This window comes from Mesoplodon mirus (genome assembly GCF_964341445.2).
Source record: "Mesoplodon mirus genome assembly, chromosome: 2".
NCBI lineage: Eukaryota > Metazoa > Chordata > Mammalia > Artiodactyla > Ziphiidae > Mesoplodon > Mesoplodon mirus.
The window spans coordinates 205,545,184-205,562,936 of NC_138977.1; the positions used below are offsets into that span (position 1 = coordinate 205,545,184).

At 37.3% G+C, this 17,753-nt stretch overlaps 2 protein-coding genes across 6 annotated transcripts in view; one reads left to right on the forward strand and one right to left on the reverse strand.

Annotated features, from left to right (window-relative positions):
• Positions 1-339: 339 nt before the first annotated feature.
• Positions 340-4,381, forward strand: SFR1 (SWI5 dependent homologous recombination repair protein 1). 2 transcript variants are annotated; one of them, XM_082602645.1, is made up of 5 exons: positions 388-421; positions 695-733; positions 1,284-1,399; positions 2,245-2,655; positions 3,700-4,381. In XM_082602645.1, exons 3-5 carry the CDS (start codon positions 1,304-1,306, stop codon positions 3,889-3,891), a joined length of 699 nt encoding a protein of 232 aa, XP_082458771.1. In that variant the 5' UTR covers positions 388-421; positions 695-733; positions 1,284-1,303; the 3' UTR covers positions 3,892-4,381. The 2 variants fall into 2 exon arrangements, with proteins under 2 accessions (XP_082458772.1, XP_082458771.1); XM_082602646.1 differs by lacking the exon at positions 695-733 and having other exon boundaries at positions 340-421.
• Positions 4,382-8,183: 3,802 nt separating this feature from the next.
• CFAP43 (cilia and flagella associated protein 43) overlaps positions 8,184-17,753 on the reverse strand; it is a 104,501-nt gene continuing 94,931 nt past the window's right edge. For 3 of the 4 annotated variants that reach the window (XM_082631707.1, XM_082631709.1, XM_082631710.1), the window contains 5 exons: positions 16,810-16,969; positions 11,900-12,064; positions 10,027-10,107; positions 8,679-8,832; positions 8,184-8,494 (listed from right to left, as the gene is read on the reverse strand). In XM_082631707.1, the coding sequence (XP_082487833.1) occupies positions 8,328-8,494; positions 8,679-8,832; positions 10,027-10,107; positions 11,900-12,064; positions 16,810-16,969 (727 nt within the window). In that variant the 3' untranslated portion in view covers positions 8,184-8,327. The remainder of the gene's footprint in view (positions 8,495-8,678; positions 8,833-10,026; positions 10,108-11,899; positions 12,065-16,809; positions 16,970-17,753) is intronic. The other variant, XM_082631708.1, reaches the window with a different exon arrangement.

Below are 17,753 nucleotides of genomic sequence, written 5' to 3' on the forward strand. Positions count from 1 at the left end.
ACAAAAACTAGGAAGCAGGAAGGGAAGGCGATGCAAGGAGAGAAGAGGGAGGGGAAGCCGTGAATAAAAGAGCGCCCCTCCCGGGATCGGTTACTCGTTTTAAGCTCATTCCGGAGAGTGCCCAACTGCTGCTAAGGATTGCGGCCGCGCGCGCGCGCGCGCTGAGTCCCACAGCTCTCGGGCGCTGGGCGGGGAAGAGCCGCGCGCCTCTGTCAACCTGGCCAATCACGCTTTTCGACCCCTCCCGCGCCGCCTCGCCCCGCCCCCTTGCGGAGGCTCGCGGCCGCGCGCGCGCAGTCCCGCCGCTCCGGGCGCAGGGCTAAGTGGAGCTGCGCGCGTCAGTCAATCTGGCCAATCGCGCGTCTCTTCCGCCTCCCGCGCGGACCCGCCTCTGAGACTCCCGGCTGCAGGCAGCAGCTGGGTGAGTTCTTTACGCTCTCCGGGGATGGCGGAGGGAGGTAGCGTGCTGGGCGTGGAGTGGGCGTCTGAGAACTGGACTTCTTCGGGGATTGGGTGGGGAGTCGAGTAGCGCTCCCTTTCCCTGGTCAGGGAACCTCTCAGCTCTACCTCAGGCCTGGGGTCTCTCGAGGGCTTGCTGTAGTGGCGGGAGGGGAGGGAGGACTCTCTGTGGTATTTTTCCCGGTAAAGTTGATGGCCTTTGTTTGAGAAGCAAACTTAAGTCTCTCCTTTTCAGGGTCTCTTCGCTGCTTAATCGAAAACGATGCACACAGGAGTAAGTTTATCTGTGCTTGGGCTCCTTATTCCTCAGGCCTGGAGGGTCATTAGTTTTAGGCACACAGCCTTTAGGATTTAGGGTACCGTGACAGGTCTGATTATGTTTTTTTGAGTCAAGATTTCAGGTGCATTTCCTTTCATTGTGAAGCTGCCGTAATGAAATTAAAGAATTCCTGAGTATCCAAAGTTGTTATCCAACTCACCCCCCCCCGAATATGGCAGATTTTGAGGATTTTATCAGATTTTATCCATCAATAAAAACAAATGTGGAGTTGTTCATACGAGATGCTAGCTAGTTAACTTGTCATGAAAAAAACTAGTAGTCACCATAATGACCAACACAATTCGATTTAGGAAAGTAAATGGAAAACTGCAAAAAAAAAAAAAAAAAGAAAGCAAGAATGAATCACAACTAAGTGAAAGAAGGAAGTTGGCTGGCTTACTTGGTGATGTTATGTAAAACAAAAAATTCTTTGATAAAAATTGAGGAATATATAGAGGTGTGGGTTAATTTGATTTCCGTTTTGTGATTATTTTTTGTTTTTTAGAAGTAAAGCAAGATTTCAAGATGGAAAGTCCATCAGACTCAGCTGTGGTGTTACCTAGCACTCCACGGGCTGTTGCCAATCCACCATCTCCCAGTACAAGCAGTTCAAGAAAACAAGTATGAAAATCTTAGTTCTTTCAGTGGATCTATTCTATATTTCTAAGTATTGTGGCAATGGTGCTTTCAAGTCTACTGAACATTGTCAGTTAACGTAATGTGTAAATTAGTAAGTAAAAATTTTATTAACATAATTTTAGGTCTTTCCCCTTAGATAATGTATTGGACCTTCCCCTCAAATTTTCATCTTGACCCAATTATTTTCATTTAGTTTCAGTTCAAGTTATTACAGCATTCCAAACAGGAAGTTTGAATCTTGACATCATGAAGGTCTTTGGGGGAAAGATCTAGGTCGTTTCTTTAATTTGTAACTCTGAAGCACCTAACCATGTCAGGCTTGGGACAATTGCTGAACACATGTTTGTGATTACTGAGATAAGTGTTTCAGCACTGTTTTAGAAGGGTGCTGGCTCTGCTAATATAAAAAGGGATTAAAACTTAGTGGAGTTTACAGGAATTAAAGACATTTTGTGATGTTACTTTAGATATATGGAGACAGAAAGTCATCTAGTGCTGTCTGCCATAGAAACGTAAGGTCTTGATTTCTAGTAGATTTATTTATATCAAGAATGTTTTTCTTGGGCCTCCCTGGTGGCGCAGTGGTTGAGAGTCCGCCTGCCGATGCAGGGGACACGGGTTCGTGCCCCGGTCTGGGAGGATCCCATATGCCGCGGAGCGGCTGGGCCCGTGAGCCATGGCCGCTGGGCCTGCGCATCCGGAGCCTGTGCTCCGCAACGGGAGAGGCCACAACAGTGAGAGGCCCGCATACCGCAAAAAGAAAAAAAAAAAAAAAAAAAAGAATGTTTTTCTTGATTAACATTATTAACGTTTGATGCCTTTTTCAGCCTATGAGTGCAACCCTTAGGGAACGATTAAGGAAAACTAGATCTTCATTTAACTCTTGTTATGGTGTGGTCAAACGACTTAAAGTAGAGAGTGAAGAAAATGATCAGACCTTTGCAGAGAAACCAGCACCTTCAACAGAAGAAAACTGTTTGGAATTTCAAGAAAATTTTAAACACATAGACAGTGAATTTGAAGAACGTACATATTTGAAAAATACCTTCAAGAATATCAGTGCATGTGCATCTAAATCACTTGATTCTGAGTCATGCAGTGATCTCCGGAATGACTTTATGAATGAGAATCTTCCCAAACATGGATTAAACAAAGAAAAAGCAAAATTGGTGAAGCAGATTCAGGAGAAAGAAGACCTTCTTCGGAGGCTAAAACTAGTCAAAATGTATAGATCAAAGGTGAGAAGAATTTCAGAACCATTGCCTAATTAATTTTTTTATTTTTACATAAATGGTAGGAAAGTATTTCAAAAAAGTTTATTTTACATAATAAGAAATAAGCCAAGGATCCAGAAACCTGGCTTCCAACAGCTTTAACTCAAATATATCATAGATTCAGAGTAGAGCAGCAGAGGCCTCTAAACACCAGGTATAACTTTTAAAAGTCCCACCCTTATGTAATGTGCAGTTGAAGCTTTCTATCTAGTTTCCAGCCCACAGCAGTATTAGAAGCTTCAAATGTTAGCCGCAAGTGGCAATGAGAACAGAAGCAACAGTGACAGTGAATGAGAAAAAAAGCTAAAAATGGACCACAGTGTACAATGAAAAGTAGTTTTGGTAATGATCTTTTGTTATTCAATTATGTGTAACAAATTATTAAAATATTCCGAGCATTTTCTTTAAGGAAACAACAAATATATATTAGATTTTAGATTTCAACCCAGATAAGGTTGAAGAAAATAGAATTTGGGCACTTGGAAGAAGACGACCCTTACTTACCTGGATCATTCATGTACATTGCAAGTGCTCCTTCTTCCCCAGCAATGTGTAATAAATGACGGAATACTGTATCTTATTTGCTCTCTTGAATTTTTAGGACTTCTCTAAATATAACTACTTGAGTTTTATGAGATAGTGACATTGAAAAATATTAATTTGAGTATCATTTTTTAAAGTACAGCTGTGGTAGAAAAAGTAGATTTTTTTTTTTTAACCCATATTGTTGCTTCTTTACATAGTTTTGCCCTATTTAATGATTCGATTTTTCCCTGAGGGTAAGGATAGCCTAGAGCTTCTACCAAACAAAACAGCCATAGAACTCAATTTGAGTGATAGTTACTTAAAACCATCCTACTTTTTTCCTGGGTAGAAGTCCCATTCATGTCCAAATGTGTTACCCTTTAAACCTACTACTCATTGACTGATTTGACAACTTTCATTAAGTTAGGGTGACTGTCTAGTTATTGACATACATTTATGTCTTTTTTTTTTTTTCTGTTTCAGAATGACCTGTCTCAGTTACAGATGTTAATAAAGAAGTGGAGAAGCTGTAGCCAGCTGTTGCTTTATGAGCTGCAGTCAGCTATGTCTGAGGAGAACAAGAAACTAAGCCTTACTCAGCTGATAGACCACTATGGGTTAGATGATAAATTGCTACACTATAACAGAAATGAAGAAGAATTTATAGGTGTTTAATTCATAATTTTTTTCTCCAGAATGTCTTTGTGGATGACAATGTAATTAAAAGATATTTATACATTTTAAAGGGAAGATGTAAACCATTAGGGCTTAGAGAAAGGTATCCTGGTGAACCTGGATCAATTTAGGGCCTCTGTTATATAAGTATAAACTAGGTTCTAAAATGAAAATTTAGTGTTTTGAATAAATTTGCCAAAGAAAACTTGACAGTTAAAGAAAGGTGAAAAAAATTTTTTAAATTAAATCATGATTAAAAAAATAATTTGGACAACTGTGGAAGTGAGTTTTAGTACATTGTTCTGTTTATTGTGGTAAAAGTTTTATTTTAAATGTTAAAAAACAGTCCATCTAGTGAATGTCTAAACCTAAACTTGTCTGAAAATGCCTGCCTCTCCTAGGTTTATGCCTCTCCTTTGTTTCCACCCATTTACCACGTATTTCCATCTGGATGGTCTAGCAGGTAGTTAAACTCATATGTTCAAAATTACATTAGTTTCTGTCTCTTCAAATTTGTTACTTGTATTCATCATCTCAGTTAGTGAAGTGATCATCTATTTCTTATAAAACCACATGTCCTCATCGCCCACTTCAAGGCATCACGGCATACAGGGCCTTTTACATTCATCTACCTTTCTAGTTTTATCTGTGAAATAGGTAAAAGCTAGCGTATCTACTCCATTAACAGTGACTCCTCAGCCAGAAACCCACCTTCACTGGGTTGGGGTTCTGGCTGCCATGTTGTACATTATCTGTCATCCTGGCCATAGATGGACGTATGACCCACGCATCCCAGTCCTTGAGAATTCGGAATTGAGCTCAAGAAAAGAAAGCCCATCTCTTTTTGTGGCTGGAGCTGTTGTATGTGAACTTGAAAGCAGAAAAGCTGGTGTGCTTAAGTCTGCCCTTACAGAGAAAGGCAGAGATGATGGAGAGAGAACTTTGTGGGTCAGTGGCTTCTTGGTTCTGGTTTCCAGTCACTTGGGTCCTTTTAAGGGCTGAGACAGCTTTACTTAGTTGTGTTTTTTTCCCCCAATCTTAAAAGAAAAGTACTTCCCTACTACTTGGTAAACAGCCACTACCCTAAGCTTCCCCCCTCCGCCCCCAGCCGCTCCTTACTCAGCCCAGTACTTCCCCGTGATCCAACAGACTATTAATGTTGGCATATCAAGACCCTGCTCTTGCATGCATTCTAATTGTTAATGCCCATGCCAGTAACCTACCCCTCACCCCGGCCTCAATTCTTGCCTTCTAGACACTGCCATTGTCATTGGCTTCTGTGAACCCAAGAGGACTGGCCTTCCCTGGCTCTGGGATTCCCAGATGGGCATCCCTGGGAAGCTGTGCTGACCAGCCTCCATTGCTTCTTGCTGCTCAGCCAGAGGTCCTAAATGTGGCAGGAGAAGTGGTTTCCCTGGTGATGGTACCAGCATTTGACTGCAGCTGCCCGTTACTGACTAGCACATCCCCTGGAGTCACCCTTACACGTCCATTTGGGGGAACTACAGCATCAGTGGGACTCTGGTTTTGGGAGAGTTGGGGAGCAGTTGGTGGTATAGCAATGGGGATTTCTAAGGCATTGGCTAGGTGCTGAGGGCTCCAACAGCTCAGTGGGCACTTCTACAAGAGGAGGTGGGTCATGGAGTATGGATGGGGCTTATGGGAGAGTTTGGGACCTAGGGATGCCCAGGAAGCAGTCCCCTTTCTAATAATTTCTGTTGAATTTCACCTCCATTTAATAGGATATATTTATTAAGAACTACTGAATAAGAATTATTTTTATTCATTAAAATGAAAGCTAACACTTAGCACTTGCTTTGTGCCAGTTTTAAAAGTATGTTAACTCATTTGAGTTTTACAATTATCAACATCCCAATTTTAAAGATGAGGAAAATTTAAGATTAAGTAGTTATTTAGTGACAGTCAGAATTTGAACCCAAGCAACCCAGCAACAGAGCTCATAACCATGTTATGTTTGACCCAATTAATTATATATATTACTACTTGATAATATAGATAATATTTTAAAGGGCTATAAAAATACAAATATAATTGCTCTTAGTTCAGCAGAAGCTGAGAGGAATCAGTACCATGAACATATCAAGAGAGAGGACTGGGTTCCATGACCCATGTGCCCTTCCAAAGCACCTGTCAATAACCCCAAAGCAGAAGATGCCTCTTGCTGAAAGTGCTGCTACTAGAATACAGCTTGGGGGCAAGAGGCTCTTGCTAACCTCCATTCTATTTATGCCTCAAAGCTGAGGCCTTCAAGCAAGGAGCATTGCCAGAATCACTCAGGGTAGACACTAAGAAACAGAAACGACACAGGCTGTTAAGACCTGGGAATCCACAGGGCACTGTCCAGTGAAATCCATGGCCTTGCCTTAGTAGCAAATGGAGGCTCCAGTAGCTAATTTAGGTGACATGGAAACGTTACCAATAGGCACTACCCTGCTTAATCAGCCAAATCGACCACTTCGGGAATCATTCTAGGTCTAAGGGACCTAGATGTCCCTTAGACATCTAAGGGGAGATGTCAAAATGACGTTGGTTCTATTTTCCTTACCATTCCCACCACTGATCACTATACAGGTGATCAATTATGGTACTATCCTGGCAATTTCTAAATAGAAGGTTTTAAAACTTCTAAATTTTTTTTCTAAATAGAATGTTTTATAATTGCTCTCTTGCTTTACCTACACCAGTGTACATTGGATATGGTGTTACTAATTAAACTTAACATTTAATTCACAAATTGCAGAACATCGAGACATTGACACCCTTTGGAGATTGAGGTTAATGATCCCAATGGTATTACCTTGGAATGCAGCAGTCCATAGGCTATGGAAAGGCAAAGCAGTTTTCTGAACAGTTAATCTTCTCATTACTTATTTATCATCCTCTACATGAATAAAGTGATAAACTATTTCATGGAAATGTAAGAATTCTGATCACCAAATTCCTTTGTGTGTGTCTGTGTTTCTCCACACCAAGCAATTCTCAAAACACCATCTGGATGCCCTACAATTCAACTCAATTCTGACACATCTATCTGGAGATAGCATCAGATTCCACAAGTTAAGCGCTCAGTCCCACAAGACCGCCCTCCACTTCAGATGCCATTTGAAAACCCAGATTGTTACCAGTGCTTCTGACCGGCTGGCAATAAATCAGAGGTTCCCAAGATTCCCTCCTTCCTTGGGTCCAGTTAATTTGCTAGAGTGGCTCACAGAACTCAGAGAAACATTTTATTTATCAGATTACCATTTTATTGTAAAAGGATCTAACTCAGGAACCTTGGGATGGAAGAGATGCATAAGGCAAGTTATGGTGAAAAGCTCAGAGCTTGCTTGCTCTCTCTGGGCACACTCTCCAAACCTTGTCCTTCTAGGCTTTTATGGAGACCTCATTACATAGGCACAATTGATTAAATCATTGGTCATTGGTGATCAACTTCCAGCCCCTTTACCCTTCCTAGAGGTGGGGGTGCGGGGTGGGTGTGGGTAAGGGTGAGTGTGGGTAAGGGTGGGTGGGTGGATGGGAGGTTGGGACACAGGGTTGGTTCTCCTGGCAAACAGCCCCCATCCTTAGGTGCAATCCAAAAGTCACCTCATTAACATAAAAAGACACCTATACCTCTCTCATCACTTAGGAAATTCCGAGGGTTTTAGGATCTCTGTGCCAGGAATGGTGTCAAAGACCAAATATGTATATTTCTTATTATAAATCACAATATCACAAAATGAGAAAATGCTTTTTTTCTGTTTACTAAACTATCGTGTGGGGCACAAAATTAAGTTCTGTTGCAATACATATGAATATAGAAGATTATGTCATGTTTATGTAGAACGTCTATGTAAAAGAAAATATGTTGTAATTTACAAATGATTTAGGGCCTGGTAAAAGTAAACAATTCACCTTGTTCCCATTGGTAGGACAGGGAATAATCTTAAACATTCTATTAATTTTTTTTCTGATGATAGAGAAATGCTTACTGAAGAAAATGGGAAATATAGAAAAGTATAAAAGATAAAAATCATTCATAATCTCATAACATTTCTGGTAATTTTATAAAATTAGAAATACCAGTAGTGGCTAAAAATAATTTTTTGTCTTTAAGACTTTCTATATTACTGCGGTGAAAATAATTTTTGATCAAATTAAGACTTAATAAAATAGATCTTGAATATATTCTGAGTTAAAATCGTGTTCATTCTTGAATAAAAATCATTCATGTTATTTTAGACATTTATTCATGTAGGACAAACATTTTTATAATGACTAAGGCTAAAAATCAAACAATTTGCTATTAAAAATATGCCACTAAGAGGAGACTCTACTTAAATTTCCTTATATAAGAGAAACAGAAATCATTTTAACCAAACGAAATTATTTTTAAAATGACTGATTTGGTCTTATGTTTCCCACCAGCATTTTTACATTTGAACGAGAGCAGGAAATGTTTTCATCTTTAATCTTTCAACTTCAGCCTGTAGTATTGAAATCTGCTCAGCTTGTTCTTTTGAAATTTTTGTTAACTTTTGCTGTCGCATCATGTTTTCATATCGTTCTTTGGCAATCTTTTCACAAGTCAGTGTAGACCCTTATCCCAGAAATGAAGAAGAAGGAATTATTTGGATTATTATCTATACTTTTAAATACAGAAACAGTACTCAGAATCATTTAAACATATGGAACAAATACTGGTAGCTTTATAACCACTGTACGGATTTTAGGAGTTATCACTTTTAAAGAAACTGACAGTTGATTAAAGAAAAAAATCTTACCCACTGCATTACAGATGTCTTTTCTCTCTGAGACAGCCACCAATTCTTCTCGTAAATTGCAGCTTAGGGTATAATTTGCTACATCTTTTTGATTGCTGCACCTTCTCAGTTTTTTAAGCAGCCTTTTGCAGTTTTCCACATTCTTTTTGTGGGTCTGAAATTTTTGTTCCGTGACACCCCACAGAAATAATTTTGAAAAAATATATTATATAAAGACATTATTCTTAAAATTTAAATACATTGTCATCATTAGGACATCTTAGCATCATATCCCTAGTACCTAGCACAATGCCTGCACATAGTAGGTACTTAAATTATTTGTTGAAAGATAGAATGGTACGTTAATACACATTTTAGAAAAAAATTTGTATATTCTTAGAAATAAGAGAAGATTTAAAAAACACATAGCCTTGAGATTACTTTGTTTCCATCTTATATATGTTAAACACTCAAAACTGAGCATTGTTAGGCAATTAGGGTAAAACAAAGCCTTTACAATGAAAAGGAAAGACTATCAACACTTCTACTACATAAATCATAACCTAATGTGAACCAGGAAATTCACCTACACTCTGATATCTCCCAAGGGGTTAATTCAAATGTTAAAAGAAATGCTTCACAACCTAAATGACTGACAGATGAATGGATGAAGAAGATGGGGTACATACATACAATGGAATATTGCTCAGCCATTAAAAAGAATGAAATAATGCCATTTGCAGCAACATGGATGGACTTGGAGATTATCATACTAAGTGAAGTAAGTCAGACAGAGAAAGATAAATATAATATGATGTTGCTAATAGGCAGAATCTTAAAAAAGTTATACAAATGAACTTATTTACAAAACAGAAACAGACTCACAGACTTAGAGAACAAACTTATGGTTACTGGGGGAAGAGAGAGAGGGATAGATTGGGAGGTTGGGATTGACATATACACACTGCTATATTTAAGACAGATAAGCAATAAGGACCTACTGTATAGCACAGGGAACTCTGCTCAATATTCTGCAATAACCTAAATGGGACAAGAACTTGAAAAAGAATAGATACATGTATATGTATAACTGAATCACTTTGCTGTACACCTGAAACTAACACAACACTGTTCATCAACTATACTCCAATATAAAATAAAAATTAAAAAAAAAAGAAGTGCTTCAGGCTACCACATTGCTTACAGTTGCAAAGACACTATTTAGAGACCTCTAATTACATCCTGAATACCCGTATAAAAGACCAAGATTTTGGTAGGTTCTATTTGAATTCATGATTTGCAAACTATTACTTTGTTCAAATCATTCACAACTACTGTAATTATAATGATCAGTATCCTTGAGACCTACCTTATCTAAAACAGCAATGGTTTGCTCCAATATTCCAATCTGAATGGCAATCAGAGTCTCATAGTTTGGTTCATTTAGGTACTTTAAGAGGAAAAAAAAAAACCACAATGTATGTAAGGATATTTTTCTCTATTTCTTTCAGTAGACAATTTTATAAAGATTATCTTAGTTTTGAAAGTTACTGTTTCTCATAAAAATTATCTATCCAAGTTAGGATTGACTTGACTTTAGTGTCATGCTATTTATTTATATTTGGCTATTGATACACTCATCCATATATTAACAGTTACAAATGCCTAGAGTTTATTTTCTCATTCATTCATTCACTTATTCAACTCACCAAATATTTATTGTGTCTCATTTGAGAGTGTCTCATTAAGTCCTATATTAACAATGTCCCAGTTAAAGATACTGAGGGAGATAACAAAGATAGATAACATGACAGAGACTTCAAGAAAAAGAGAACATGTAGTATGATTAGTTGTCAGAATGTATGTAAGGTGACATGCAAATTAAAAGGTGGTTTGAGTTGGGCCATGGTTTCTCTGAACTGGGGAAATCAAAAGGCTTTATGGATGAGGTGGCATTTAAACCAGACCTTGAAAAATAGATAGATTAAGGATGTGAAAAAAAATGTGGAAAAATATTGCAGGTAGAAGAACCAGTATAAGCAAAGGCACAGAGGTAGAATCCTAGAAAATAAAATCAGTTTGGTTTGAGAATACTGATGTGTAAGAGGAACAGTGGGAATGAATTTCAAAAGATAGTTTGAAGGACACCGAACGCCACTTAAGGACTTCAGAATTCATGTGCCAGGTAAGAAGAGGAACTTTAAAATGTTTGAGCAGAGTAGTAATGTTATTAGACCTGAATAGGAATGGGACAGCAGTATACAGTATAATTAGAAGAGAAAAACCCAAGGTCAGAGACTAGTTAGGAGATTATTGTAAAATACTCTAAACCATTGAAAAGGAAGGACTGAAGCAAGGTAAAGGCAGTGGGCATAGAGAATGAGGGAGTAAATGGATAAACTAGTCAAGACTTGGAAGACAAGGGAAAGAGAGGAATCAAAAAGGACAACAACTTTAACCCTGAGTGAATGGCTGAAAGAACAGAAATAAGCAAAATAAGAAGAGGAGCTGTTGGGAGGTAGGAAATACAGAAATAGAGCTTGAGAAAGGTCAGGTTCAGAGAGCTTAGATTGGAATTGGAATTTAATTGGAAACCAGAAAGCTTGGATGAGTCTTAGCAGTGATCATGAAAGTCAGAAAAAGAGAAATCATCAAAGGAGAGGGCATGGAAAGAAACACAGAGCTGAGGGCAGAATCTTAAAAATAGCTATACTTAAGAGAAACAAAAGAGAAATGAGGAAAAGAGGCAGAGTGGTATGACATGTTGGAAGAAATACAGGAGAAAACAGGGATGATTAAAGCCAAAACAATGGGTAATTAAGAATGAAGATGGATGGACTTCCCTGGCAGTCCAGTGGTTAACACTCCACGCTTCCACTGCAGGTTCGATCCCTGGTCAGGGAGCTAAGATTCCACATGCCACACGGCCAAAAAAAAAAAAGAAGATGGACAAATGCTACAGGGATGGTTATGACTGGGAAAGGGACCATTAGACTTGACAATTAGGAAACTCTTGGTGAACTGCAAAATGGAACTATACTACTGAATGGGTCACAAAGAACCAGAGGCAGCAAATGTAAACTACCAGAAGAAACAGACAGAATTCATAGTCACATTATGAACTACTTCTGGCACAGAACATGCTTGACGTCACAGAGGCTTCTTATTAAATACTGGTTGAATGAATGAATACATTAATGAATGAAATTAAAATTATATAGTGGGGGGCAGGGAGAACTTACCTTTTGACGATCTCTTGAAAAAAACAGCATCTGAATATCCCAAGCCTTCTGATTTAGATCTTCCATTTCCATCTCCATTTTCTTATGTTCCCACTCAATCTGAACTATTCCTTTGTGGACTTCTTTACTTTCCATCATGCTAGCAACTTTCTTTTGTCCTTGAGTCTTAAAGAAAAAGTACATTCCGATATTCATATAATATGATTCTGCATACAGAATACAGAATATTTGAAGCTGAATGCTTTTCTTAGAAAATGCTTGGAATGCAGAGATAATTCTATCCTCTTTCTTAAAATGTAGTAGATATTAGAAAATTACTTGATGGGCACAATCTGATCACTATAAAGCATGGTAGTTACTGAACAGAAGGGATTAGAAGATACGTTTGAATGGCATAGCCAATTTACTTTTATGTCAGTGATTAGGCAGGAACTCCTCTGGCCATCACCAATCTACCAATCTGTATGCGTTTATACCCCTAGTCTGCCCTGCTTCTTGACACTATAGATAAAGGATTGTAATTTAATGCAACTAGGCACAGCAGTATCTTGTTGGTAGCTAATGGGAAAGCAAAAAAATTCAATGGGTTAAATATGATATTTAAACACTTAGATGTTTTGTACTTCATTTCAAATTGCCTACATGAAGTTCAGGAATACTTTCATGGAGTTGTTCTCCCAGATTGCTAACAGTGAAACTACTATGTCTCTAAAATAAATTTGTATGTGAGTTCCATCAGTTAATGTTTTATATTTTTCTTCCCTTCTGCTTCAAGAACTTAGCTTTTTCAAGTTCATGCCACTAGACTATACCAACTGCTACTCTTTCTAAAAATTATTTTCATCTTTTGGTCACTGCTTGGCCTCAGTTCCTTGAATTTCCCACTTTCAATGCTCTTTTCTCTATCTTGCTCAGCCACCCAGCTCCCATGATCATACCCTTGATCTTGTCATCGCCAGTTCCAAAATCTTGAGGTCAAGCATTTCTCTGGAGCAGTATTTCCCAAATGTGGGAAATATTGCCCCACCAGGGGACATTCAACTATGTTTGCGGACATTTTTGGCTGACGTAACTGTAGGGGGGCATTGCTCCTGGCATCTAGTGGGTAGAGGCCAGGGAGGCTGCTAAACTTCACACAATACACAGGACATCTCTCCCCAACAAATAATCATCCAGCTCAAAATGTCAGTAGTGCTGAGGTTGAGAAACACTTCTGTCGAACTACCACATCTCCTCTCTCCTTTCCTTTCAGTCAACTTTGTCATAAGATTTATTTTATAGTCCTGGTCTCAACTTCCTCACTTCATATTGTTTCTTCAGCCATCACCAATTGAGCTCCTGCCCCAAACCTCCACTAAGACTGCTCTTGTCAAGTAATTGACATAGTGCATGGTTCCCTCCTCCTTGGAACTGTTTCTCTTATGGTTTCTAGGTTTCCTTCTCTCTCACTGGCAGCTCCTTCTCAGTCTCCTCACTTAACTCCTTCTCGGCTAGATCTTTCAGAGTTGGACTTCGGATGTTGGCCCAAACGCCCTCCTCCTATCTACCCACTTGCTACGTGGTCTCAAGCAATCTTATGGCATAAATTATCTATATGCAGATATCTATATGTAATAATCCATATGTAGTTAAATATATGTGATCTACATATAGAACACTCCTAAATATATATCTCAACCCTGAATTCTGGCTATTAGATATTTCCACTGAGGTGTTCTAAAGGTATCTCAAATTTAACAAAAGCCAACATTCTTCATCCTATGTCCCCAGCCAAGGCTACATCTCCCCAGTCTTTCTCATGTCAGTGAATGACACCATCACCTTCTCAGTTGCTCAAAAGCCAAAATATTAAGATTTATTCTTGATCCCTCTCTTTACCTGACCCTTCACATTCAGTCCATCAACAAATCTGATGATTGTTACTCCTACCCTAACAACAAAAATTGAAGGAGAATTAAAAACTTCCTGAGAGAAACAAAAACTGAGGGAGGCCATCGTTACTAGACTGCTCTACAAGAATTGCTAAAGGGAGTCCTTCAAGCTGAAATAAAAAGCAAGTAGACAGTAACTCAAAGCCAGAAGAAGAAAAAAAAAAAACTAAATAAAAAATGTAGGACTTCCCTGGTGGTGCAATGGTTGAGAGTCCACCTGCCGATGCAGGGGACACGGGTTCATGCCCCAGTCCGGGAAGATCCCACATGCCGCAGAGCGGCTAGGCCCGTGAGCCATGGCCGCTGAGCCTGTGCGTCCGGAGCCTGTGCTCCGCAACGGGAGAGGCCACAACAGTGAGAGGCCCGCGTACGGAAAAAAAAAAAAAAAAAATGTAGCTACATAGGTAAATATAAAAGCCAGTATTCTTCTATTTTTGTAAGTACTATTTTTCCTGTGTGGTTTAAAAGAAAAATGCATAAAATAATAATTAAAAATCTATGTTAATGGACACATAGTATATAAAGATGTAATTCATGATAATAGTAACATACTGGGGGAGAAACAGAGCTCCATGGAAGCAGAGATTTGCATACTACTGAAACTAAGTTGGTGTTAATTTGAACTAGTCTGTTATAAAATTAAGATGTCAATTGTAGTTCCTAGGGGTAACCACTAAGAAAGCATACAGAAAAGGAAATGTATAGGGAAAAGGAAAAGAGAAGGGGATCAGAATGGTACTCTGCAAAAAACCCCAATTATATACTAAAGAAAGCAATAATGGAGGGACTGAACAACCACAAAATATGACATACAGAAAACAAATACCAAAATGGCAGCAGTAAGTTCTTCTTTACCAGTAATTATGTTCAATGTAAATGCATTAAAGCCTACAATTAAAAGGCAAAGATAGACACAATGGATTCAAAAAAGATCCAAAAATATTCTGTCTAGAAGAGACTCACTTTAGATCCAATGACACAAGTAGCTCAAAGGTGAAAGGATGGAAAGATATCTTCTATGCAAACTGTAACCAAAAAACAGCTGACATAGTTATACTAACATCAGACAAAATAAACTTCAACACAAGAATTGTCTTTTATATGCTGATAGAAGGCCAATCCTTCAAGAATATATAACAATTATAAACATATATGCACCTAAAAACAGCTTCAAAATATATGAAGCAAAATTGACAGAATTGAAGGAGAAATAGACATTTTAATAACCATAATTGGAGACTTCAATATCTTACTTCCACTAATGGACAGAACAAGTACATAGATCAATATAGAAATAGAGGATTTGAACACTATAAATTAATTAGACATAAGAGACATATACAGAATTCATCACTCAATAACAGCAGAATACACATTATTTGCAAGTGCAAATGGAACATTCTCAAATACAGATCACGTGTTAGGCCATAAAATGAATCCTAATACATTTTAGAAGATGGAAATCATACAAAGTATCTGCTCTGACCACAAGGGAATGAAACTAGAAATCAATAACAGAAAGAAAGCTGGAATATTTACAAATATGTGGAAATTCAACACCACATTATTAAGTAATCAGTGAGGTCAAAAAAGAAATAAGTGATATTAGAAAATACTTTGAAATGAATGTAAGTGAAAATGTAACATACCAGAACTTATACAAATCTTTCTCAAACACTTAACAAAAAATTGAAAAGGAGGGAATATTTCCAAACATTTTATGAGGGCAACATTACCCTGTTTGATTATCAAAGCCAGACAAAGACACCACAAGAAGAGAAAATTACAGGTCAATATTCTTGATGAACATGGATGCCAAAATCATGAACAAAATATTAGCAAACCAAAGTCAACAGTACATTAAAAGGATCACACACACACACACACACACACACACACACACACACTCCTAGACATATGTTCAAACTGCTGAAAACCGAAGATAAAGAGAAAAATCTCAAAGGCAGACACATTATTTTAAGAGGAACAAAGATTAAAAAAATATAGTAGGCATCTTGTCAGAAGTTCCGTAAGCCAGAAGAAGATGAACATCTTTAAAGTGAAAAGAATGAGAGGGAGAAAGAAAGAATCTGTCAATCCAGGGAACCCAGCAAAATATCTTACAATAATAGAGGTGAATCCATTTCAGACAAGGAAAAACAGAGAGAATTTATTACCGACAGACTTGCAATTCAGTTGCTAAAAGAAGTTTTTTAAGTAGAAGGTATATAATACAAGACAGAAACTTCAATCTATACAAAGAAAGATCTCTTGAAATAGTGAAATTGAAGGGGAATAGAAAATGCTTTTTTCTTATTTTCATCACTCTAAAAGATAACTATCTATAGCAACAATAATAACAATATATTGTGGGTTAAGAGCATTTATAAAAGTAATATGTATAGCAACATTAGCACATAATTCCCAAATAGCACAAAATCCACAAATATTTGGAAATTAAATAACACACTTCTAAATAACCCACAGTAACTTCTAATAGGAAGTTACAAGGGAAATTAGATAATATTTTAAATGGAAAGAAAATAAAATACAAAATATCAAAATTTGCAGAACGCAGCTAAAATAGTGCTTAGAAAGCAATTTATAACATTAAATGTTTATATCAGAAAACAAGCAAGGTCTGAAATCAATTCTCTAAGCTTATCAAACTTATCATTAAGTGAAGAGATTTACTCTAACAAAATAATAGTATGTATATTAGGATGAACATTTAACTCCGTGGTCCTGAACTTCTTTTACATTAGAATTACCTGGCAAGCTTTTAAAAAATATCCATGCTTAGGGGTGGGGTCTGGACACATTTGTAAACTTGTTCAGGTGATTCTAATGTAGAGTCAGAGTTAGCAACCACTGGTTCAACTGAATGAAAATGATTTACCATAGAAATGGGAGAAGATGAAAAATATTTGGTACAGCAAGTGATATGTTGGTTTTTTCTCCTTAAAGCATGATAATTACCCGAATCACAGAATTCAAGGCTTCAATTATGTTCTTGTTGATGAGGATTGCATCAGAATAATCCAGCAGTAACTGGAAATTCTCCAGTTCTACTTGCCCTTGTTTAAGGAGGATTTGGATTGTCAAATTCAACTGGAATTTCACTTTGTCTTCCTGTAATCTAAATTGAAAAAGACTTTAAAGTAAGTAGTTGTAATATATTTATATTCCAAATTTCATCTATCATCTGATATATAAATTCGATAAAATATATGATATAAAAATTGAATATAAAATTCAAAATTAATTTTCCTTAAGTTGAAGGAAAACATGCTGGAGATTAATGTGGAAAATATTTTCCCAATGACAAGCTTTCCTAGAGGTCTCTATGGTACCTCTTCTTACTGATGTGGAATTACACTTGGGCTGCTCAAAGAATGGTATGGACAGAAACACATTCATAAAGTTTTACTTCATGATTAAGAAAATATTAATATGGTTTTGAATGTAAGTGGAAAAAATAGAGATGCTACCAAATAACAAATCTGTTAAAGTTCTGACTTTATGTATTGATCTCTGATATTATATTAACAATGTTTAATCTGCATGCTACTTATCAAATCTATTTTTAGGTAATTCATATTCCTACTTATCACTTAGATCTGAAAATGATGTTTAATGATGAATTTGGGAACATCAGAGAAGTATTTATCAATGTGGCTGTAAATATGGCCAAAAGTGAAGCAAGGACTTAAAACAGTATTCCAATTACTCTGGAAAATACAACAAGCTCCCTTGAAGAAAAAATATTAGCTACTTAGGCATCTACATGGAAATATCTTGGATATCTACTTAATTTTCCACACAGTTTGCTTGTGTGGCTTGAGCTTAAAAGTACTTACCAGCAGAAACATGTTCTTTGTATTTTCATGTGGAAGGAGATTAAAATAAAAGATTTTCCCCAA